The sequence below is a fragment of the Pristiophorus japonicus genome, chromosome 3 (assembly GCF_044704955.1).
Source record: "Pristiophorus japonicus isolate sPriJap1 chromosome 3, sPriJap1.hap1, whole genome shotgun sequence".
In the NCBI taxonomy this organism is placed as follows: domain Eukaryota; kingdom Metazoa; phylum Chordata; class Chondrichthyes; family Pristiophoridae; genus Pristiophorus; species Pristiophorus japonicus.
The window spans coordinates 30,249,530-30,274,023 of record NC_091979.1 but is presented as its reverse complement, the minus strand read 5'-3'; the positions used below and the strand labels follow the sequence as shown (position 1 = coordinate 30,274,023).

The following is a 24,494-nucleotide window of genomic DNA, read 5'->3' as shown; positions in this document are numbered from 1 at the left end:
CAACCTTGTAACTCAGAGGTGAGAGTGTAACACTAAGCTCCGGCTGACACACTTATTAAAATAGCAAAGAAAGGAATTTAATTTGTGTATTGGCATTTGTACATTAATATCACACAGCGTAACTTCCAGGTTTCTGTTCTTCGACTGCGGGCAGATTCAGGGTGGGCTGTTTTCAACTCATGCACTGTTTGATTGAAACAAACAGTAATGTTACTCATATGTCAGCAGTCGTTTGAACAGAACAAAAGGAAAGGACTTTCATTTATATACTACACCCTCAGGATCTCACAAAGCAATTCACAAACTATGACTGACCTTTTTAAAAGTTCAGTTATATAGGCAAACGTGACAGCCGATTTCCACACCGTAAAATCTCACAAATAACAAATGAGAAAAATGGCTTGTTCATCTGATTCTGGTGAGGAAGTAATGCTGGCCAGCACACTGGGAAATAACTCTCTGCACCTCTTCAAATACAGCCATGTGACCCTCTATATTCACTTGGATGTGTGACCATTTATATTCACTCCGCAAAGCCTACAAGGCACAAGTCAGGCGTGTGACGGAATAGTCTCCACTTGTCTGGATGAGTGCAGCTCCAACAACACTCAAGAAGCGCGACACCATCCAGGTCAAAGCAGCCCGCTTGATCGGGACCCCGTGCATCACATTAAATATTCAGGGGCTAAAATTGAGTCCAGCCCCAAAGGGGGCTCACCTATTAGATTTGAACTGGGACGGAGATACCGGAGCAATTCAGGACTCTGCGGGCGGAAGTGACCTTGCAGCGGGCCCACTGCCCTGATCATTCACCAGCAACGCAGACGTGCCTCGTCACGCTAATGCGTCACAACATCTCTTCCCTTCAGTTAAAGGGGAGGGCCACTGTGAGCTCTGTATACTTTTAAGTTAGGTCCACTGGGCCACCAGGGAGGGTTTTTGCTGGGCCAGTGGTCTGGTACCCAAGAGCGGGGTGCCTGTTTGTGGCTCGGCCGAACCCGTGGGCATCATTGTCAGACCAACCTGGCAGTTGGCTGACAAAAATAATTAACATGGCGGCCACGGCAGCGTGCCCTCCCCTTTAAGGTCGGCCGGGTCACCATGCCACAGAGAGAGTACTGACAACAAAAGCTGTCGGGGGCGCCAACCTGTGGCGGGCCCGCTCTCGCTGAGCAATTTTGGAAAGAGGCAATTTCACGAGGGGGGTCCCTGCCAGGCGGAAAAGGGTCGGCGCGTGCACGCCGCGGCGGGTAAACGGCAGGAGCGACCCCGGGCGCTGCTCCAAACCTTAGGGAGGGCAATTTACAAAATGGCAGCCCCTCCGCGGGGAGTCGGCAGCCATTCCGCGCCACCCTGTGGCTGCTGCTTTCAGGCGGCCAGAGGCCTTATCGGGAGGGCCAATTTCAGCCCTTCACTCCCTCCACCACCAGCGCACCGTGGCTGCAGTGTGTACCAGCTATAAAATGCACTGCAGCAACTCGCCAAGGCTTCTTCGACAGCACTTCCCAAACCGGCGACCTCTACCACCTAGAAGGACAAGGGCAGCAGACGCATGGGAGCACCATCATTTGCAAGTTTCTCTCCAAATCACACACCATCCTGAATTGGAAATGTATCGTCGTTCCTTCATCGTCGCTAGGTCAAAATCCTGGAACTCCCTCCCGAACAGCACTGTGGGAGTACCTTCATCATCATCATAGGCAGTCCCTCGGAATCAAGGAAGACTTGCTTCCACTCTTAGCATGAGTTCTTAGGTGACTGTACAGTCCAATATGGGAACCACAGTCTCTGTCACAGGTGGGACAGACAGTGATTGGAGGAAAGGGTGGGTGGGGAGTCTGATTTGCCGCACGCTCTTTCCGCTGCCTGCACTTGATTTCTGCATGTTCTCGGCGACGAGGCTCGAGGAGCTCAGCACCCTTCCCAGATGCACTGCCTCCACTTAGGGCGGTCTTTGGCCAGGGACTCCCAGGTGTCAGTGGAGATGTCACACTTTATCAGGGAGTCTTTGAGGGTGTCCTTGTAACGTTTCCGCTGCCCACCTTTGGCTTGTTTGCCGTGGACGAGTTCCAACTAGAGCGCTTACTTTGGGGGTCTCGTGTCTGGCATGCGAAATATGTGGCCTGTCCAGTGGAGCTGATCAAGTGTGGTCAGTGCTTCAATGCTGGGGATGTTGGCCTGGACAAGGCGCTAATGTTGGTGCGCCTGTCCTCCCAGGGGATTTGTAGGATCTTGCGGAGACATTGTTGGTGGTATTTCTCCAGCGACTTGAGGTGTCTACTGTACATGGTCCACGTCTCTGAGCCATACAGGAGGGCAGGTATACTACGGCCCTGTAGTACCTTCACCACACAGACTGCAGAGGTTCAAGAAGACGGCTCACCACCTTCTCAAGGGTAATTGTGGATGGGCAATAAATGCAGGCCTGCTGAGCTGGTATACTTGCCGCCTGTTTTACCACTGAAAAATAGGCACAATAAAACCAATTTCTACCCCACGACCCTTTAGGATGTACTGTTAGACCGAGACCTTGTTCACCTGTCCAAGACCCGATATTATGTCACCCCCTCGGCCTTCTCTTTTCTAAAGAAAAGAGCCCCAGCTGGTTCAGTCTTCCCTGCTGGTTATAATCTCTCAGTTCTGGTGTCATTCTTGTAAATGTTTTATATATATATATATATATATATATCTAATTAAATAATTGCAATTTACCCTCTGAAAATGTTCCGTGTATCCATGTATAGCAATAATCGTTATTGCCACAAAAAAACATAAAATATTAATACATTACTTTTGATGTGGTTTTGCTCATTCCATGAATATACAAGTGAAAAGCCTGACATCTAAATGAGAGGAATCTTTGGCTATTATCCCTTTCACGTTAGTCATGTGGCGGCCATGCTGGTCTGGACTATTTCTCAACAACAACCTTTATTTCTATAGCACCTCCCATGTAGAAGAACATCTCAGAACTCTTCACAGGAGGTGAGGAATCCACAAGTAAGAAACAGAGAGAGAACTGGGAAGGGTGAATGGTTCAAAGTGATGGTTTTAGGGGGCTGTTGATAGATGGGAAAACAGTAGCAAAGCAGAGTGGTTTGAGAGAGGGGTATACGGCTGAAAGATCAGCCGTTCCTCCCTACAGTGACTAGTTCTGGTTTTGGCACTGCTTTACAAGTTGAGTAAATTTTAGTCAGCAATGGTGAGAAGGGAGCTGAACCTGAGCACTATCAATAAGACATCTCAAGAGTGTCGGATTAACTAATGAAACAACCTGTTCTAACCTGATGCAGATAAATGGTGAAGTCCCTTTTCAAATATTTTGTGTAGCTTCAAATATTGACTCATTGGATAGGGTTAAGAGAAGAGTGATGAACATAATTCCATGTCTTTAAGTTAAGAAGATGCACTCAAAGAGCTAAACTTGTTTTCTACCATCAGATTTTTAAGGGGTAAGAATTTTTCACCATTATTACAGGTTAAAATTGAATCCAAAAATTCCTGGGAGCCGTGACCTAAACCTGTCTGAGGAGATTTGAACCACTGCAGTATTCCTAAAACATACTAATTAACCCTTGAAAATTACAAAACTGTTGTGTGTTTGTTCCTGATATCATGATTCCATTACTTGCTTAAAATATCCGTTGAAGGATATATTTGCCTTAGAGGCCATGCAACGATGGTTCACTAGATTGATTCCTGGAATGAGAGGGTCGTCCTGTGAAGAGTGATTGAGTACATTCTCTCTGGAATTTAGAAGAATGAGAGGTGATCTTATTGAAACATCCAAGATTCTGAGGGGATTGACAGAGTAGATGCTGAGAGGCTGCTTCCCAGTATAGAAATAGGGGACATAGGGCTCAAATTTCCCCAGGAGTTGCCCCATTTGTTTTGGAGTAAGTAGCTTTTTTTGGAGTAACTTAAAAATCGCAAATTTCCCCATTTAACTTGCTCCAGTGTAAGTCAGTGAGTTGGGTTTTTTTCTAGTTTAGTTTGTTCTCTCCAAAAGGGGCGTGACAAGCCACTTATGCCTCTTCTGGCCATAGAAGCAAATTTGACCAGCTGAAAGTTATCCAAACTAACTTAGGCCACTTTTCTAGACACAGAAAAGCCTTACCTACATTTAAGAAATCAGCGCAGGTAGCCGGAGATAGGGCTGTGGGGGAGGGGGCATGGGAGGTGGGAGAGGTGAGTTAGAGGATTGTAAAGCACTAAAGACCTTCACAACATCAGCACAACATCTTCAGCACAACAGCTGCACAACAACATCAAAAATAAATCACCTACTGAAAATAGAGCAGTCCTACCTTGCCAAGTGCTGAACACACCGGCTAGCCCTCCCGCCAGGGCTAGGAGCGGCAGGCATGCATGACTGTAGGGGTGAGGGATTTTTACTTTTTGCAGTTGTCCCTAAATGTTGCGTGGTCCTAATGGAACATGATTCAGTTTTAATGCAAAATGTCTTTTATTGAATATTTTACAATGCACTTCAATGACAACAACAACAACAACAACAGCAACAACAACACAGAAAGGCTGCACCCATTCCTCACCCACATCTCGGGGAAAGTGCACTTCCTCATAGGGTCAGTGGTAGGGTGGGGGGTGGGTGGGGGGTTGGGGGCCCGGCTTGGGTCTGACCGGTGGCTGGTGCGTGGATTGAAGTAGGAGTGGCATTTGAGTATCCGGCCTTTGTGCCCTTATTGCAGAAGCTAGCTCCCTCATGGGCATCTGCCATCGTTTGCACTCCCTCTGAAATGCCCGCCCTCACTTCCCGTCTCAGTGCTGAAATTTCACCCGACAGTGTCACTACCTCATCATGCATCCTGCCGCCACGAGTGATCTTGTGAGGGCATTGGTCTCCTCACCCAATGACAGAATCTGATTAACTTCTGCTGAGGACTGCATCTCAGGAGAGACTGGTCAGCATCTCCTTCCCCTCGCTGTGGGTCTGCCTAGTGGCACCCCTCCAGTGTGAGGCGCAGGCTGGGACGGTGGGGCACTGGGTGTCCCAACATGCATTTCACCATCGCCACTGGGACCATGGAATATTGCCGAGGAGCTCATGGAGGTTTCTGGCAGTGTGATGCCCTGTACTATGGACTGATCCATATCGCGGTCAGCATTCTCCCGTCCACACATTTCCATGGACCCCTCCTCCCCCCACCCGCCATGGTCTGGAGCGCACGCATCTGGATCCTCTGGTGGATCTTCAGGATGTTGAGGAGTGTCGTCGTCTTCTGCAAAATACAACAGAACAGTCAAATGGTTAGCAGCACAGGAGGGGGCAGGATGGGTGGCATGAGTAGTCTGACGCATAGCAAGCCAGTCAGCAGGTTGATTTGAAGGGCGACTATGCATTTTAATGACTCGCCCTCACCCTCCCGTGTAGGTCCAGCTTGTGCAGAGCTGATTCTTTTTTCTGCCGGTGCAACTCAGCAAGGCAGCAACCCTCTGTTCCAGGGGTGACAGTTGGTGCAGATTTGGCGGACCTCCTCCTGTTCTAAATCTTTCCCTTTTGTTGTGGGCCAATTTATTCTGCAAAGATGAAATATTAATTTTCACACATGGTGCGCTTCTGATGGGTTGGACACATACAGATGGTCACATTTACAATTGCAATTCAATTTAAAGATTAAGATATTACTTACACTCACTACTTGACCAACGTCCTGCCATTTCTTCTTGCACTGGCTTCCAGATCTTGCGGTATTGACCCCTGCGGAGTATTCTTCTGCAACTAGATTCCATCTTCTTCTCATTTCCTTGGGTGAAACTTTTGACAGACCACTCTTGCTGATATCCAGCTCCAGCCATTTCTCCTCAATGACAGTCACTAGTTTCTCCACCTCCTCATGGAGGAAATTCTTTGTTCGTTTTGCATGCGTGTATTGGACTTACACTCAGGTAATGTTCAAAAATCATACTTCTCACCTTTTTTCCACCTATCCAGCACTCCTTTCCATTCCCTCCACCACACACACATCAATATTTAAACCGTACCTTTATATATGCTCCATTACCAATGATACTGAGGATGTTCTCCCTTTAATTGGCCGATTGCCAAGCTTCCTGTTGCACTGTGCATGCGCGCATGCTGAAATGCCCATTGCACATGCGCACACGCTGAAACAGACATGCTGAGCAAGCACGGCCGAAGCTCCGCCCCCCAACAGGCTCTGCAGCGCCACGCCGATGGATCCGGACGACGAGGGAGTGGCCAAAGTGGAAGGTAAGTTTTTGATGCTTTTGTTGGCTTAGAAAGTGGGCGTGCTACCCCTAACTGCGCTGCTCTCGGCGGCTGCGGAAATTTGGGCCCATAGTCTCTGGATAAGAGTCGGCCAATTAAGACTGAGATGAGGAATTTCTTCACTCAGAGGGTTGTGAATCTTTGAAATTCTGTGCCCAAAAGGGCTGTGGATGCTGAGTCATTGAATATATTCATGGCTGAGATTGTTAGATTTTTGGACTCTCGGGGAATCAAAGGATTATGGAGATCGGGTGGGAAAGTGGAGTTGAGGTCAATGATCAGCCATGATCATTTGAATGTCAGAGCAGGTTCGAGGGGCCGCATGACCTGCTCCTAATTCTTATGTCCTTATGTTCCCTTTCTACAGTAGATCATTCCAAGCCAACTGAGGAGGAGGAGCCATTACAAAATGCAGTCAAAAGTGATTCTGCAGTCATTGGTGGTAAGAAATAAAGATGTGCTATCATTAAAGTCTTTTACATGGGTTAGTTGAAGAAGCTTTGTTGTAGTTGGTGCAGAGATCAGCCAAAAGCTTTACACCAGTTTCAGAGGACTGAGTTATGATTACAGAATGAAAATACTTGGGCAGCGAAAATGCCCCTTTTTTTAAGAGCCGTTACCGAGGCGGCTAGCACTCACTGCTCGGTCGGCGCGGAGGGGCCGACATTTTCTCAATTTCCCTCCTTTATTTTTGGAGCGGTGTAAGGGACCTCCCCGGTCCGCCCTGCCACGTCGGGCATGCGCGGACACCTTACCGACCGGTGGCAAACCCCTTTCTGCCCTGCGTGGGAAATTGCCCCACTGGAGCGGATCAGCCACTAACAAAAAGTGAGTGTACAGGTACAGCAAGTAATCAGGAAGGCAAATGGAACATTGGCCTTTATTGCAAGGGGGATGGAGTATAAAAGCAGAGAAGTCCTGCTACAACTGTACAGGGTATTGGTGAGGCCACACCTGGAGTACTGCGTGCAGTTTTGGTCTCCGTATTTAAGGAAGGGTATACTTGCATTGGAGGGTGTTCAGAAAAGGTTCACGAGGTTGATTCCGGAGATGAGGGGGTTGACTTTTGAAGATAGGTTGAGTAGGTTGGGCCTATACACATTGGAGTTCAGAAGAATGAGAGGTGATCTTATTGAAACATACAAGATAATGAGGGGGCTCGACAAGGTAGATGCGGAGAGGATGTTTCCACTCATAGGGGAAACTAAAACTAGGGGGCATAGTCTCAGCATAAGAGGCTGCCCATTTAAAACTGAGTTGAGGAGAAATTTCTTCTCTGAGGGTTGTAAATCTATGGAATTCTCTGCCCCAGAGAGCCGTGGAGGCTGGGTCATTGAATATATTTAAGGCGGAGATAGACAGATTTTTGAGCGATAAGGAAATAAAGGGTTATGGGGAGCGGGAAAGGAAGTGGAGCTGAGTCCATGATCAGATCAGCCATGATCTTATTAAAAGGCGGAGCAGGCTCGAGGGCCCAAATGACCTACTCCTGTTCCTATTTCTTATGTTCTTATTGGTGCCTGTGCCTGGTTTCACCGGTGGGAAGCTTCTAGACTCCGAGGTCGGTCTGCCAATGCTCGCCATGGGTTCGGCCCAGCCGAAACCCTCCCTGGTGGCCCAGTGGATCTAACTGAAATAACTTTAACTGAAGGGAAGGATCGTCATCAGCGACGCGCTGACGTCATCAGGGCGATGCTGATGAGTCGGAGCGACGGCCGACCCGACACGACGGCACTTCCTCTCCGCTGCCAGCCGCAACACCGCACCTACATCAAAATAAGAAACAAAGACCTCAATATCACTCAAAAGAATTAAAAACCGGAAAGTGCGCCCCGTTTGGGCGGATGGCAGTTTCGGCCCCCTAGGTTATGTAGCCTCAAACTTTGATTGTCCAGTCTGAATATAACAAGAGGAGGGGGCAAGAGAAGATAATAACACCAGGGTAAAAAGCCAATAAATATATCATGTCCTAAGATCGCCATTCTTCTGCTTGATTGGGCTGAGGAGTCTCTGACAGGGCAGTGCAGGAAGGGATAGTTCACTTTCACCTTTGCTTCATACAAATTTACATATGGGCAGTGGAGTCGCCACGGAGTCGTGCCTGTATAGGAACATAAGAAATAAGAGCAGGAATAGGCCATTTGGCCCATCGAGCCAAAAACTGAGATGAGGAGGAATTTCTTCTCTCAGAGGGTCGTGAATCTTTGGAATTCTCTGCCACAGAGAGCTTGGAGGCTGGGTCATTGAATTTATTTAAGGTGGAGTTAGACAGATTTTTGAATGATAAGGGAATTAAGGGTTATGTGGAGTGGGCAGGGAAGTGGAGTTGAGGCCAGGATCAGATCAGGCATGATCTTATTGAATGGCGGAGCAGGCTCGAGGGCCAAATGGCCTAATCCTGCTCCTATTTCTTATGTTTTTATGTTCTTCTATTTTCAAATTCACTCGGCATAGATTAAAATGATACTCAAAATGAAAGTAGGTGGATAATCTTAAAACCCAGACCTAATTGATTACCAATGGAGATAAGGGAAAGCAGGCAGGGGAAATAAAATACGTTGCATGATTTAAAGATGCAAGAAAAGAAAATTAGGGTGTCTACCAAAGCAATGCTAACACAATAATTAAGGCCTGATGAGAAAGTTTGAAAAGAAAATTGCATCAGTCATTAGGGATAATTAAAAGAGACTCTCTTTAGGTTTGTCACAAGGACAATGTTAAACAACAAGTGGCCCATTTACATAGTAATATTCATAAGTAGATAAGTGGAAGGGGAGGCATCTGCGTCTGTGGAGACAGTAGTAAAGTGTGCAGTGGTCCTTAAGTAATTGGAGCACTTGAAGTCCCTTAACCGCGTGGAATGCAACCATGAGTCGTGAAGGAAATGAGAATAGACGTTGAGTGGCAGCATTAATTTTGCAAAAGGTGATTCAGATCTTTTTTAAAAAGGGCTGTTACCTTACCACCTGATGGAGAGGGGTAATATTGGGATAACGTACAATCTGATTGGGAGGGGTAATATTGGGGTCATCGTACTATCTGATGGGGAGGGGTAATATTGGCGTCATCATACTATCAGATGAGGAGGGGTAATATTGAAGACATTGCACAATCTGATGGAGAGGGTTAATATTGGAGTCATCATACAACCTGATGAGGAGGGGTAATATTGAAGATATTGTACAATCTGATGGGGAGGGGTAATATTGAAGACATTGTACAATCTGATGGGGAGGGGTAATATTGGGTCTTCATACAACCTGATGGGGAGGGGTAATATTGAAGGTATTGTACAATCTGATGGGGAGGGGTAATATCGGGTCATCATACAGCCTGATGGGGAGGGGTAATATTGGATCATCATACAACCTGATGGGGAGGGGTAATATTGAAGATATTGTACAATTTGATGGGGAAGGGTAATATTGGGTCATCATACAACCTGATGGGGAGGGGTAATATTGAAGATATTGTACAATCTGATGGGGAGGGGTAATATTGGATCATCATACAACCTGATGGGGAGGGGTAATATTGAAGATATTGTACAATTTGATGGGGAAGGGTAATATTGGGTCATCATACAACCTGATGGGGAGGGGTAATATTGAAGATATTGTACAATTTGATGGGGAAGGGTAATTAATATTGGGTCATCATACAACCTGATGGGGAGGGGTAATATTGAAGATATTGTACAATTTGATGGGGAAGGGTAATATTGGGTCATCATACAACCTGATGGGGAGGGGTAATATTGAAGATATTGTACAATCTGATGGGGAGGGGTAATATTGAAGACATTGTACAATCTGATGGGGAGGGGTAATATTGAAGTCTGTTATCAAAGAAGCAATTGAGATTATTTATATAAAAGCAATAAATCCAGAAATACACACTTTTAAAAGGGGAGTCTCGACCAACAAATGTCGTGGAATCTTCGAGAAAGTAACTGAGTCATATATCTTGGCCTTCAGAAACAATAAGGTGTCTCGCAAAAGAGATTCACGGCTACAGTGTACACTCTTGGGCACAAAAATAAAACAGGGAACTGCATTATTAATTGGCCAGATAAGGAGAAGCAGAGGATAGATATCAATACAAGCCCTAATTGGGCAGGGGAATTTGCAGTGGATCGTTTCCATGACTACTTCATGATATTTTATAATGATCTCCACAAAGGTGTTGTAATTTAGAATGCGTATTTTTTTAAGTTACCCAAGGAAAACCAACATTGTTCATGGAAGCATATTGTTCCTTTTGCCTATATACAAAACGGAAGAGAGTGACTAAAGTAAGTGTTGGTCCTTTAGAAGATGAGAAGGGGGATTTAATAATGGGAAATGTGGAAATGGCTGAGACCTTAAACAATTATTTTGCTTTGGTCTTCACAGTGGAAGACACAAAAACCATGCCAAAAATTGCTGGTCACGGGAATGTGGGAAGGGAGGACCTTGAGACCATCACTATCACTAGCGGGGTAGTGCTGGACAGGCTAATGGGACTGAAGTTAGACAAGTCTCCTGGTCCTGATGAAATGCATCCCAGGATATTAAAAGAGATGGCAGAAGTTATAGCAGATGCATTCGTTATAATCTACCAAAATTCTCTGGACTCTGGGGAGGTACCAGCGGATTGGAAAGCAGCTAATGTAACGCCTCTGTTTAAAAAAGGGGGCAGACAAAAGGCAGGTAACTATAGGCCGGTTAGTTTAACATCTGTAGTGGGGAAAATGCTTGAAGCTATCATTAAGGAAGAAAAGCGGGACATCTAGATAGGAATAGTGCAAATCAAGCAGACGCAACATGGATTCATGATGGGGAAATCATGTTTAACTAATTTACTGGAATTCTTTGAAGATATAACGAGCATGGTGGATAGAGGTGTACCGATGGATGTGGTGTATTTAGATTTCAAAAAGGCATTTGATAAGGTGCCACACAAAAGGTTACTGCAGAAGATAAAGATACGCGGAGTCAGAGGAAATGTATTAGCATGGATAGAGAATTGGCTGGCTAACAGAAAGCAGAGAGTTGGGATAAATGGGTCCTTTTCAGGTTGGAAATCGGTGGTTAGCGGTGTGCCACAGGGATCGGTGCTGGGATCACAACATACATAGATGACCTGGAAGAGGGGACAGAGTGTAGTGTAACAACATTTGCAGATGACACAAAGATTAGTGGGAAAGCGGGTTGTGTACAGGACACCAAGAGGCTGCAAAGAGATTTAGATAGGTTAAGCGAATGGGCTAAGGTTTGGCAGATGGAATACAATGTCAGAAAATGTGAGGTCATCCACCTTGGAAAAAAAAACAGTAAAAGGGAATATTATTTGAATGAGGAGAAATTACAGCATGCTGCGGTGCAGAGGGACCTGGGGGTCCTTGTGCATGAAACTCTTTCCAAAAAGTTAGTTTACAGGTGCAGCGGGTAATCAGAAAGGCGAATGGAATGTTGGCCTTCATTGCGAGAGGGATGGAGTACAAAAGCAGGGAGGTGCTGCTGCAACTATACAGGGTATTGGTGAGGCTGCACCTGGAGTACTGCGTGCAGTTTTGGTCACCTTACTTAAGGAAGGATATACTAGCTTTGGAGGGGGTACAGAGACGATTCGCTAGGCTGATTCCGGAGATGAGGGGGTTACCTTATGATGATAGATTGAGTAGACTGGGTCTTTACTCATAGAAACATAGAAAATAGGTGCAGGAGCAGGCCATTCAGCCCTTCTAGCCTGCACCGCCATTCAATGAGTTCATGGCTGAACATGAAACTTCAGTACCCCCTTCCTGCTTTCTCGCCATAACCCTTGATCCCCCGAGTAGTAAGGACTTCATCTAACTCCCTTTTGAATATATTTAGTGAATTGGCCTCAACTACTTTCTGTGGTAGAGAATTCCACAGGTTCACCACTCTCTGGGTGAAGAAGTTTCTCCTCATCTCGGTCCTAAATGGCTTACCCCTTATCCTCAGACTGTGACCCCTGGTTCTGGACTTCCCCAACATTGGGAACATTCTTTCTGCATCTAACCTGTCTAAACCCGTCAGAATTTTAAACGTTTCTATGAGGTCCCCTCTCATTCTTCTGAACTCCAGTGAATACAATCCCAATTGATCCAATCTTTCTTGATAGGTCAGTCCCGCCATCCCGGGAATCAGTCTGGTGAACCTTCGCTGCACTCCCTCAATAGCAAGAATGTCCTTCCTCAAGTTAGGAGACCAAAACTGTACACAATACTCCAGGTGTGGCCTCACCAAGGCCCTGTACAACTGTAGCAACACCTCCCTGCCCCTGTATTCAAATCCCCTCGCTATGAAGGCCAACATGCCATTTGCTTTCTTAACCGCCTGCTGTACCTGCATGCCAACCTTCAATGACTGATGTACCATGACACCCAGGTCTCGTTGCACCTTCCCTTTTCCTAATCTGTCACCATTCAGATAATAGTCTGTCTCTCTGTTTTTACCACCAAAGTGGATAACCTCACATTTATCCACATTATACTTCATCTGCCATGCATTTGCCCACTCACCTAACCTATCCAAGTCACTCTGCAGCCTAATAGCATCCTCCTCGCAGCTCACACTGCCACCCAACTTAGTATCATCCGCAAATTTGGAGATACTGCATTTAATCCCCTCGTCTAAATCATTAATGTACAATGTAAACAGCTGGGGCCCCAGCACAGAACCTTGCGGCACTCCACTAGTCACTGCCTGCCATTCTGAAAAGTACCCGTTTACTCCTACTCTTTGCTTCCTGTCTGACAACCAGTTCTCAATCCACGTCAGCACACCACCCCCAATCCCATGTGCTTTAACTTTGCACATTAATCTCTTGTGTGGGACCTTGTCGAAAGCCTTCTGAAAGTCCAAATATACCACATCAACTGGTTCTCCTTTGTCCACTTTACTGGAAACATCCTCAAAAAATTCCAGAAGATTTGTCAAGCATGATTTCCCTTTCACAAATCCATGCTGACTTGGACCTATCATGTCACCATTTTCCAGATGCACTGCTATGACATCCTTAATAATTGATTCCATCATTTTACCCACTACTGAGGTCAGGCTGACCGGTCTATAATTCCCTGTTTTCTCTCTCCCTCCTTTTTTAAAAAGTGGGGTTACATTGGCTACCCTCCACTCCATAGGAACTGATCCAGAGTCAATGGAATGTTGGAAAATGACTGTCAATGCATCCGCTATTTCCAAGGCCACCTCCTTAAGTACTCTAGGATGCAGTCCATCAGGCCCTGGGGATTTATCGGCCTTCAATCCCATCAATTTCCCCAACACAATTTCCCGACTAATAAAGATTTCCCTCAGTTCCTCTTCCTTACTAGACCCTCTGACCCCTTTTATATCCGGAAGGTTGTTTGTATCCTCCTTAGTGAATACCGAACCAAAGTACTTGTTCAATTGATCCGCCATTTCTTTGTTCCCCGTTATGACTTCCCCTGATTCTGACTGCAGGGGACCTACGTTTGTCTTCACCAACCTTTTTCTCTTTACATACCTATAGAAACTTTTGCAATCCGCCTTAATGTTCCCTGCAAGCTTCTTCTCGTACTCCATTTTCCCTGTCCTAATCAAACCCTTTGTCCTCCTCTGCTGAGTTCTAAATTTCTCCCAGTCCCCAGGTTCGCTGCCATTTCTGGCCAATTTGTATGCCACTTCCTTGGCTTTAATACTATCCCTGATTTCCCTTGATAGCCACGGTTGAGCCACCTTCCCCTTTTTATTTTTACGCCAGACAGGAATGTACAATTGTTGTACTTCATCCATGCGGTCTCTAAATGTCTGCCATTGCCCATCCACAGTCAATCCCCTAAGTATCATTCGCCAATCTATCCTAGCCAATTCACGCCTCATACCTTCAAAGTTACCCTTCTTTAAGTTCTGGACCATGGTCTCTGAAATTACTGTTTCATTCTCCATCCTAATGCAGAATTCCACCATATTATGGTCACTCTTCCCCAAGGGGCCTTGCACAATGAGATTGCTAATTAATCCTCTCTCATTACACAACACCCAGTCTAAGATGGCCTCCCCCCTAGTTGGTTCCTCAACATATTGGTCTAGAAAACCATCCCTTATGCACTCCAGGAAATCCTCCTCCACCGTATTGCTTCCAGTTTGGCTAGCCCAATCTATGTGCATATTAAAGTCACCCATTATAACTGCTACACCTTTATTGCATGCACCCCTAATTTCCTGTTTGATGCCCTCCCCAACATCCCTATTACTGTTTGGAGGTCTGTACACAACTCCTACTAACGTTTTTTGCCCTTTGGTGTTCTGCAGCTCTACCCATATAGATTCCACATCATCCAAGCTAATGTCTTTCCTAACTATTGCATTAATCTCCTCTTTAACCAGCAATGCTACCCCACCTCCTTTTCCTTTTATTCTATCCTTCCTGAATGTTGAATACCCCTGAATGTTGAGTTCCCAGCCCTGATCATCCTGGAGCCACGTCTCCGTAATCCCAATCACATCATATTTGTTAACATCTATTTGCACAATTAATTCATCCACCTTATTGCGGATACTCCTTGCATTAAGACACAAAGCCTTCAGGCTTGTTTTATTAACACCCTTTGTCCTTTTAGAATTTTGCTGTACAGTGGCCCTTTTTGTTCTTTGCCTTGGGTTTCTCTGCCCTCCACTTTTCCTCATCTCCTTTCTGTCTTTTGCTTTTGGCTCCTTTTTGTTTCCCTCTGTCTCCCTGCATTGGTTCCCATCCCCCTGCCATATTAGTTTAAATCCTCCCCAACAGCACTAGCAAACACTCCCCCTAGGACATTGGTTCCAGTCCTGCCCAGGTGCAGACCGTCCGGTTTGTACTGGTCCCACCTCCCCCAGAACCGGTCCCAATGCCCCAGGAATTTGAATCCCTCCCTGCTGCACCACTGCTCAAGCCACGTATTCATCTGCGCTATCCTGCGATTCCTACTCTGACTATCACGTGGCACTGGTAGCAATCCCGAGATTACTACTTTTGAGGTCCTACTTTTTAATTTAGCTCCTAGCTCCTTAAATTCGTTTCGTAGGACCTCATCCCTTTTTTTGCCTATGTCGTTGGTACCAATGTGCACCACGACAACTGGCTGTTCTCCCTCCCATTTCAGAATGTCCTGCACCCGCTCCGAGACATCCTTGACCCTTGCACCAGGGAGGCAACATACCATCCTGGAGTCTCGGTTGCGGCCGCAGAAACGCCTATCTATTCCCCTCACAATTGAATCCCCTATCACTATCGCTCTCCCACTCTTTTTCTTGCCCTCCTGTGCAGCAGAGCCAGCCACGGTGCCATGAACTTGGCTGCTGCTGCCCTCCCCTGATGAGTCATTCCCCTCAACAGTACCCAAAGCGGTGTATCTGTTTTGCAGGGGGATGACCGCAGGGGACCCCTGCACTACCTTCCTTGCTCTACTCTTCCTGCTGGTCTTCCATTCCCTATCTGGCTGTGGACCCTTTCCCTGCGGTAAGACCAACTCACTACACGTGATACTCACGTCATTCTCAGCATCGTGGATGCTCCAGAGTAAATCCACCCTCAGCTCCAATTCCGTAACGCGGACCGTCAGGAGCTGGAGGCGGATACACTTCCCGCACACATAGTCGTCAGGGACACCGGAAGCGTCCCTGAGTTCCCACATGGTACAGGAGGAGCATAACACCCGACCGAGCTCTCCTGCCATGTCTTAACCCTTAGATACACTTAAACTGGTAATAACAATGTTAAAAGTTACTGACCAATATAAGAAGAAAAAGAAAAACTACTCACCAATCACCAGCCAATCACTTACCCCCTAGGCTGTGACGTCACCTTTGTTTTTTTGCCTTCTCCCTGTAGCTGCACCGGTACGCCTCTCGCCGACCCCGGACTCGCGCTGCTCCGAGTTCCCGCCTCCTCGACTGACTGCTCGAACTGCTCGACTCCTGCTGGCCTTTATAGGCCTCTCGCCGACCCCGGACTCGTGCTGCTCCGAGCTCCCGCCTCCTCGACTGACTGCTCGAACTGCTCGACTCCCGCTGGCCTTTATAGGCCTCTCGCCGACCCCGGACTCGCGCTGCTCCGAGCTCCCGCCTCCTCGACTGACTGCTCGAACTGCTCGACTCCCGCTGGCCTTTATAGGCCTCTCGCCGACCCCGGACTCGCGCTGCTCCGAGCTCCCGCCTCCTCGGCTGACTGCTCGAACTGCCTGACTCCCGCTGGCCTTTATAGGCCTCTCGCCGACCCCGGACTCGCGCTGCTCCGAGCTCCCGCCTCCTCGACTGACTGCTCGTTGGAGTTCAGAAGGATGAGGGGTGATCTTATAGAAACATTTAAAATAATGAAAGGGATAGACAAGATAGAGGTAGAGAGGTTGTTTCCACTGGTCGGGGAGACTAGAACTAGGGGGCACAGCCTCAAAATACGGGGGAGCCAATTTAAAACCAAGTTGAGAAGGAATTTCTTCTCCCAGAGAGTTGTGAATCTGTGGAATTCTCTGCCCAAGGAAGCAGTTGAGGCTAGCTCATTGAATGTATTCAAATCACAGATAGATAGATTTTTAACCAATAAGGGAATTAAAGGTTATGGGGAGCAGGCGGGTAAGTGGGGCTGTGTCCACGGCCAGATCAGCCATGATCTTTTTGAATGGCGGAGCAGGCTCGAGGGGCTAGATGGCCTACTCCTGTTTCTAATTCTTATGTTCTTATGATCTTATGTTCAGAGATCAAGGGGAATATTTTGGTGGAGAGGGAAAGCTCAGAAAGCATCAAACAGCTGGTGTGGAAGTGACATGTTGCCATTTTTGCTACTTGACGTGTTCTTTCCAATGCAATCCGTATAATTATACTACGAATTGCATCTGATCCCCATCGATTTCGAAATTCTCATCCTTATTTTCAAATCCCTCCATGGCCTCACCCCTCCCTATCTCCTTCAGCCCCACAACCCCCCTCTATTTCTGCCCTCTTTAGCAACCCTGATTATAAACGCTCAACCATTGGTGGCCATGCCTTCTGTTGCCTAGGCTCCAAGCTCTGGAACTCCCTGCCTAAACTTCTCCGCCTCTCTACCTCTCTTTTTTCCTTCAAAACGCTCCATAAAACCTACCTCTTTGACCAAGCTTTTGCTCACCTGCGCTAGTTTCTACTTATGCGGCTTGATGTCAAATTATTATCTCCTAATACTCTGTGAAGTGCCTGGGGGCATTTCACTAAGTTAAAGGCACTTTATAAATACAAGTTATTGTTGTGATTAAACATCTTTGGCAAGTTGGATACTAAGGGATACGGGGATCGGGCGGGAAGGTGGAGTTGAGGTAAAAGATCAGCCATGATCTTATTGAATGGCGGAGCAGGCTCGAGGGACTGAAAGGCCTAATCCTATTTCTTATGTTCCAATCATAGAAAATGTATTTCAAAATGTAAGTAATTCTTATTGGTGCTAAAGTTGCAAACATGCCTTCACGCAGTGTAAACAGATTTGTGTGGACTAGTCGACTAAGCCTTGAAAGTGCCTTTGCATTGTGTGCAACATTGTAAGTGCCAGAGTGGATACATAGGTCCAGTGAATGTAGGTCACAGGAGATTGTACTGATAATCTATAAAATACCAGTGATGACATACAATAACAACTTGTATTTCTATAACGCATTTAATGTGGTAAAATGTCCCAAGGCTTTTCACAGGAGCATTATCAAACAAAATTTGACACCGAGCCACATAAGAGATATTAGGGCAGATGACTGAAAGCTTAGACAAGCAGTGGAGAGTTTAGGGAGGGAATTCCAGAGCTTAGGGCCTTGGCAGCTGAAAGCATGGTCGTCAATGGTGGCGGAAATAAAATCAGAGATGCTCTAGAGGGCAGAATTGGAGGACAGATAACTTAGAGCGGTGTAGGGCTAGAGGAGATTACAGAGATTGGGAGGGGCGAGGCCATGGAGGGATTTGAAACTAAGGATGAGAATTTTAAAATTAAGGCGTTGCTTAACCGGGAGCCAATGTAGGTCAGCGAGCACAGGGGTGATGGGTGAACCGAACATGGGTGCGAGTTAGGGCATGGGCAGCAGAGTTTACGAGAGTAGAAATTGGGAGGCCAGCCAGGAGAGCATTGGAATTGCTAGGTCTAGAGGTTACAAAGGCATGGATGAGGGTTTCAGCAGCAGATGAGCTGAGGCAGGGGCAGAGTCAGGCAATGTTACAAAGGTGGAAATAGGTGGTCTTAGTGATGGTGCGGATATGTGGTCGGAAGGTCATCTTGTCAAATATGACACCAAAGTGCGCACAGTCATGTTCAGCCTTAGACAGTTTCCAGGGAGAGGAGTGGAGTTGATGGCTAGGGAACACAGTTTATAGTAGGGACTAAGTGGAGTAATCCGGGTATATTTCTCCATTTAGCACTCCCAACATAGCTTTGCTAAATAGAAATTCTTACTTAATTTGGAATCCATGATATTAACATGCCCAAGACAAAATCCAGAAGTCAAGCCACTATCACTATTCACTTCATACCCAAAAAACCTGTCAACAATCTGTGACCCACACACAATGCCCCATCTATGGCGAAGGGAGAGGCCTCGCCCCTCCCAATCTCTGTAACCTCTGCGCTCCTCCAATTCTGGCCTCTTGAGCATACCCGATTTTAATCGCTTCACCATTAGTGGCCGTGCCTCTTCTGCTTCCTGGGCCCTAAGCTATAAACCTCTCCGCCTCTCTACCTCTCCCTCCTCCTTTAAGACGCTCGTTAAAACCCACCTCTTTGTCCAAGCTTTTGGTCACCTGTCCTAATATGTGACTCGGTCAGATTTTGTTTGATAATGCTCGTGTGCAGCAGCTTCGGATATTTTACCATGTTAAAGGTGCTAGGCCAATACAAGCTGTTACTGTTTCAACTTCATCTCCCAGAAGTTACCCTCCATTGCACTAAATGTGGACCTAGTTGAAATTTCTTACTCACAACAGGGTAGATTGATCATGGCAGGTTGTGCAGCAGGGAAGAAATTTGAGGAGTATTGTGTAGCTCCTACAATAGGACTAAAATGAAAGAGCTACCCAGATAGACTGAAGATCATTTCTAATTCCTGCCTTCCCTTTCAATGCATAGTCTTGGTGAATTTTTATCCTTATTAATGGTGAACGTTGCCAATGCTGAGGATGATGACCAGTCAGGTCGAGAGTAACATTCTGCCCCAATTGCGACCCAAAGTATGCTCAGAATAGCATCCCCTATTGCACATGTAATTTTGCAGTTTCCCATTGTGGTTGCCTCTCTGAATGAGGTACCCAACTTAGTGGCAAATGCTGAACAGTTTTGTTTCTCAAACAATAGGCTCCACTAGTAACTGAGTTACCACTTCCGGTCTCGTGTTTTGCGGCTTTATCATTAGCAGAGAAAATAAACCATCATCCCACCAATGGGCGGGTATGGAGCTGAAACACCGGCATCGAACTGTTGGGCCGAATGGCCTGTTTCTGTGCTGTAATTTCTATTTCCTTCCATGTAAGTTCCAGAGGCATTTCTAGCTTCTTATATTCTATATAGAGAACGTTTCTCCCATGGCTTAGTGGGTGTGTGCATTACCGAGCCTGGTATCGAACCATTCAGATTAGTAGGATTCTGGGTCGAGGCCTGCTATGGGCTGAGTTTTTTTTATTCGTTCCTGGGATGTGGGGGACGCTGGCAAAGCCGGCATTTATTGCCCATCCCTAATTGTCCTTGAGAAGGTGGTGGTGAGCCGCCTTCTTGAACCGCTGCAGTCCGTGTGGTGAAGGTTACTCACACAGTGCTATTAGGGAGGGAGTGCCAGGATTTTGACCCAGCGACGATGAAGGAACAGCGATATATTTGCAAGTCAGGATGGTGTGTGACTTGGAGGGGAACTTGGAGGTGATTGTGTTCTCATGCGCCTGCTGCCATTGTCCTTCTGGGTGGGAGAGGTCGCGGGTTTGGGAGGTGCTTTCCAAATGTTTGTTAATCTCAGCCATAGTGGCTATTGGGACCCAGTTGACTAGGAAAGGAAAAAAATAAACGGTTAGGTTTCCCATTCCTGATCACATTCTGCGATTGCTGTTGGAAGGTCCCTGTATGTGGACATTAAAGGAGTTGAAATTGGTCTCCGACGGTAGTGCAAAATGGCCAATTCTGGATTTTCAGCTTATTTTATACTGACTTCACTGGAAAAGAAAGTCAGCCGGGTTGTAAAATGGACTGCTGATTCCTTATCGTCAGCGTTGTGTCGCTGCTGAAGCCCCAGTTTCACCCCCTAAGTGAGAACAGGCTAGGTCTCCACCACTGAGTGGCCTGCTGACACTCACTGGCTAAATTCACACACAGCCAAGATGGCCACTTGGCTGAGGTACAGGAGGGTTGCTGGGTAACCGTGGTACTGTACCCAGCAGGAGTCCGGGGAGGCGAAGAGTAGACGAGCAGAATTACTCCAGGGCAAGCACAGCCACTGCGTTGAAATAAAAAGGATTTTTGGATTTCCAGAGATAAAAAAAAAAACTAAAAATGCGTTTCTTTTCTACTGACAGGTGTTATAGCGATTGTGATTTTTGTCATCCTCTGCATCTTTGCTATAACGGGACGCTTGTTATACCAGAACAAAGGCGCGTATCAAAATAACGAACCAAAAAGAACGGAATATGCTGAGAATGCAGATGCAGCACTGAAGAACAATGCCAATTACCAGGATTCTGTAAGCGATGGCAAGAAGGAGTATTTCATCTGACAGCGATACAAGCCCTCCTCATTACTACAGTTACAGCAGCAGTTTAACAACACTAACAGCTGGGACTCGCTGTCTGTGCTCAGAATTTGCTCCAGACTCTGCAGACTAAATGGCCAAAAGTCAGCTCACAACACACGGCAGATGACAAACGACTGGTTTACACTTTTGTTTGACTGACAGCACAGGGATATAACCTATTGTTTCCTGTGAATAAATGCCAGCTCAGGGGAGTAGAATGAAGAATCCACAAATTTAAGGTTACAATAACAGCAGCTATTAAAAATGTATCGACACTCCTCCTACGAGTGATGTAAAACATTAACATAAACTTTTAAATTGTAACCAGATATTTGGTTTATCTTCACAAGATTTTATTTCTGTATTTATCCATTAGCAAGGTTAACTGCAAATAAGGTTGAAAAGCTGGTTACATGCTAGCTTATGACGAGTCCTGCATTCTTGCTCAGCAACCAGTTTATTATTGCTAATTTGGTGATCTAATAGACTATGAGATGAACCTACGCACATAATTGCTCATACTGTAGTGTTAGCCTAAAAAGAACTCTCGGCATGTTCCCTTCTAAACTGGAACTTACTGTAACATTAATCATAACACGGCATATTCCAATCTATTAAGATCAGAAGATAAAGTCAGACAGGTTAACTGAGGAGTTTTAGTCAGTTAACTTCCAGCTGTGCCCCAACACACTCATGGGGCCCTAACTCTTGACTCTTGCCAACGTGAGCCTACCTTCACTGGAGTGTCCATTGACACCAATGTGTCAGCCAATGAATTACAGGCGGGGTGGAATTTATAGCAGGGCTTGCAGGAAACAGAGTCTGTTTAATTAGCAAGCAGCAATCAGAGTATATTTATATAGAGTCTCGATGAACTACAGCAAACAGAACTCATGACTGAAACGTTTCCCCATAAAAGCAGGGTGACTTCTTCAGCAAAATACAGTGAATGAAGGATAGTTACATAATACAAATTATGTGCGTAAAATCAAACCCAGTCGCCTACAGCAGTGCGGCCTCCAGGTGTGATTGGCGGGGAAATTACCCAATCATCTCCGCTCTGGCTGGACATGGTAGTGTCCCTATCTGCAGCCTACATTCTCTGGGCTTCGGTAAATGGCGTGCGTGCCTCTGAGGGGAGAGTGTGTGCGCACTCTGTATCAAGCAAACAGAAACTCCAGTTATGTGGACTTCCCAATAGTTTGATTGAGACTCCTGAGCATGGTGATGGGTTTCAGCAACCCAGCTGAGCAGAACAAAAAGTTCCGTTGCAAGATTCAATTTCTATTCCAGGTACTTTCCAAAATTTGAAGGTGACTTAAAAAAACAAAAGTGAAATATTTGAAGGAAAAATGCATTGCCACTGTGACAGATGGGAATGCGAGGATTGAGAATTATGAAATTTTGCTGACTGACCGAGAGGAGTGAAATTAGCTACATGTCCAGTACAAAATTTTACCTTCAATCTTACAAGGGACTCCCTTCCGTGTATGTTTTTGTTCTGATTAAATAATGCAGTTGACGATACAATGACACTTGACCCATGCTGCAGACTGGAGATCTATGACCCTCCAGCAGCAGAGGTGGTTACTGGGCATGCTCAGATCAAACAGCAAAGATGATTGAATACCATAAAATGGGAGCGCAACGTTAAACAGAACTAAGAGATAGGCGGAGATACTGAGGGGGGTTGGAATGAAAGACAGTGAACGGAGGTGGAGGAAATAAGATGGAGTGAGACGAGAAGGAAAATTGGTAGAATGCAAGGTCTGAAAACTGAAATATGAACAGAAACTGCTGGAAATACTCAGCAGCATCTGTGGAGAGAGTTTTAGGTAGGTGACCTTTTGTCACAACTGAAAACTGTTGGCGAAGTAACAGGGTTTTAAGCAAGTCTTCTTCTTTGGCAGGAAAAGGCAGGGAGAAGAGGAAAGGACACAATGCGATTGGGTGGAAAGCAAGAGATGATGATAAAAACAGAAAATGCTGGCAATACTCAGTTGGTCAGGCAGCATCTGTGGAGAGAGAAACAGAATTAACGTTTCAGGTCGATGACCTTTCGTCAGAAAGGGATGATGATGCAAGTCAAAAGAGGGGTGATAATGGGAAAAATAAAGAAACAAAAGATGGGTCTAGAAGAGCTGGAACTGGCCATAGATAATTTAATTTCCTAAATGTTTTCAGGTAGGTAGCATAGTGGTACATAATTTTCACAATCACCTGGGACTAGCCCAGCTTAGGAACATGGGAACAGGAATAGCCCATTCACCCCTCGAGCCTGTTCTACCATTCAATTAGATCGTGGCTGATCTGTATCTTAACTCCATCTACCCGCCTTTGTTCCGTAACCCTTAATACCCTTGCCTAACAAAAATCTTGTTCACAAGGACTTCTGATCAATTTGCAACATCTGCTCTTTGATGATAAACCACGAGAAAACCCAGTCAATCTTAATTATCATGGTATTTTAAGGATAAAATCATGGAAGATTCATATAGCACAGAAGGAGGCTATTCGGCCCATCATGCCTGCGCCGGCTCTTGGAATGAGCAGTCCAAAACTCCCACACCCTCTGCTCTTTCTCCGTAGCCATGCAATTTTATTTTCCTTTCCAAATATATAGCAAATTCCCTTTCGAATAGGTTGGCCTTTAATTCGTAACAAACATTCGAAATAATCTAATCAAGGGAGGCAATAGTGAGCACCATGGGGCCGTTATTCCTCAATCTCAGACTTGACGACATGCCTTCCTGCAGCACAAATTGAGAACTACCACAACCCCTTTAATAACGACTCAACCGAGGGAAATCAAAAGTATAAAAGGGGCAATTTTACCTCTGCCATCTGCCCCAGGCCTCACCCTCTTGAGTGGGGGTTGGACAGTCTGCCACTCACTTTGGACCCCCACCACCCCCCCTGATTCCCGCCGAGAGTTAAAATCGGGTCACAAGTCTCCAGTTCAAAAATCAAAATCAGGAACTGAGTCTACAGAATACCTGCTAAACCGAAGATGAGGATTACACAAGACCAAACAAGCCATTTCTGATGGACTAACTCAAGTTCTTAAGGAATGAAGAAATGAATCTGATTTTTCTACAAGCAGTGTAAATTTTCCCCGACTACCTTGGCCATTTAGAACTAAAAATGGCCAAACGACCTAAGTCAAGGTTGGGATTTTAATCTGCCTGTTGACTATGTGTAATTGAGCATTTCATTGACTATTTAATTAATAAATGGGATACTTGACAGAATGAGCCACTCGAAAATCAGGCACAAATATTTGATTGAGCAAACTGACCAGAAGAAAAAAATGTTTATATTGGTTGAAACATCGCATTGTAAATTTAGTACTGCAACAGGAATCTTTTTTTGATTTCCCGTTAGAGTAATGGAATGGAAATTGCGAAATATTTGTATTCTCTAAATGGGACTCCACGTATGGCGTAAATATTGCTTCAGAACAAACATAAGGATATTAAACCCAAACTTATAATAAATGTG

General features: G+C 45.8%; 1 protein-coding gene across 1 annotated transcript in view; it reads left to right on the top strand.

The window, feature by feature from the left end:
* LOC139253715 (contactin-associated protein-like 5) overlaps positions 1-21,243 on the top strand; it is a 1,602,302-nt gene extending 1,581,059 nt beyond the window's left edge. Inside the window, exons 24-25 of the mRNA XM_070873519.1 lie at positions 6,618-6,692; positions 20,779-21,243. Of these exons, the coding sequence (XP_070729620.1) occupies positions 6,618-6,692; positions 20,779-20,975 (272 nt within the window). The 3' untranslated portion in view covers positions 20,976-21,243. The remainder of the gene's footprint in view (positions 1-6,617; positions 6,693-20,778) is intronic.
* The last annotated feature ends 3,251 nt before the right edge of the window (positions 21,244-24,494 follow it).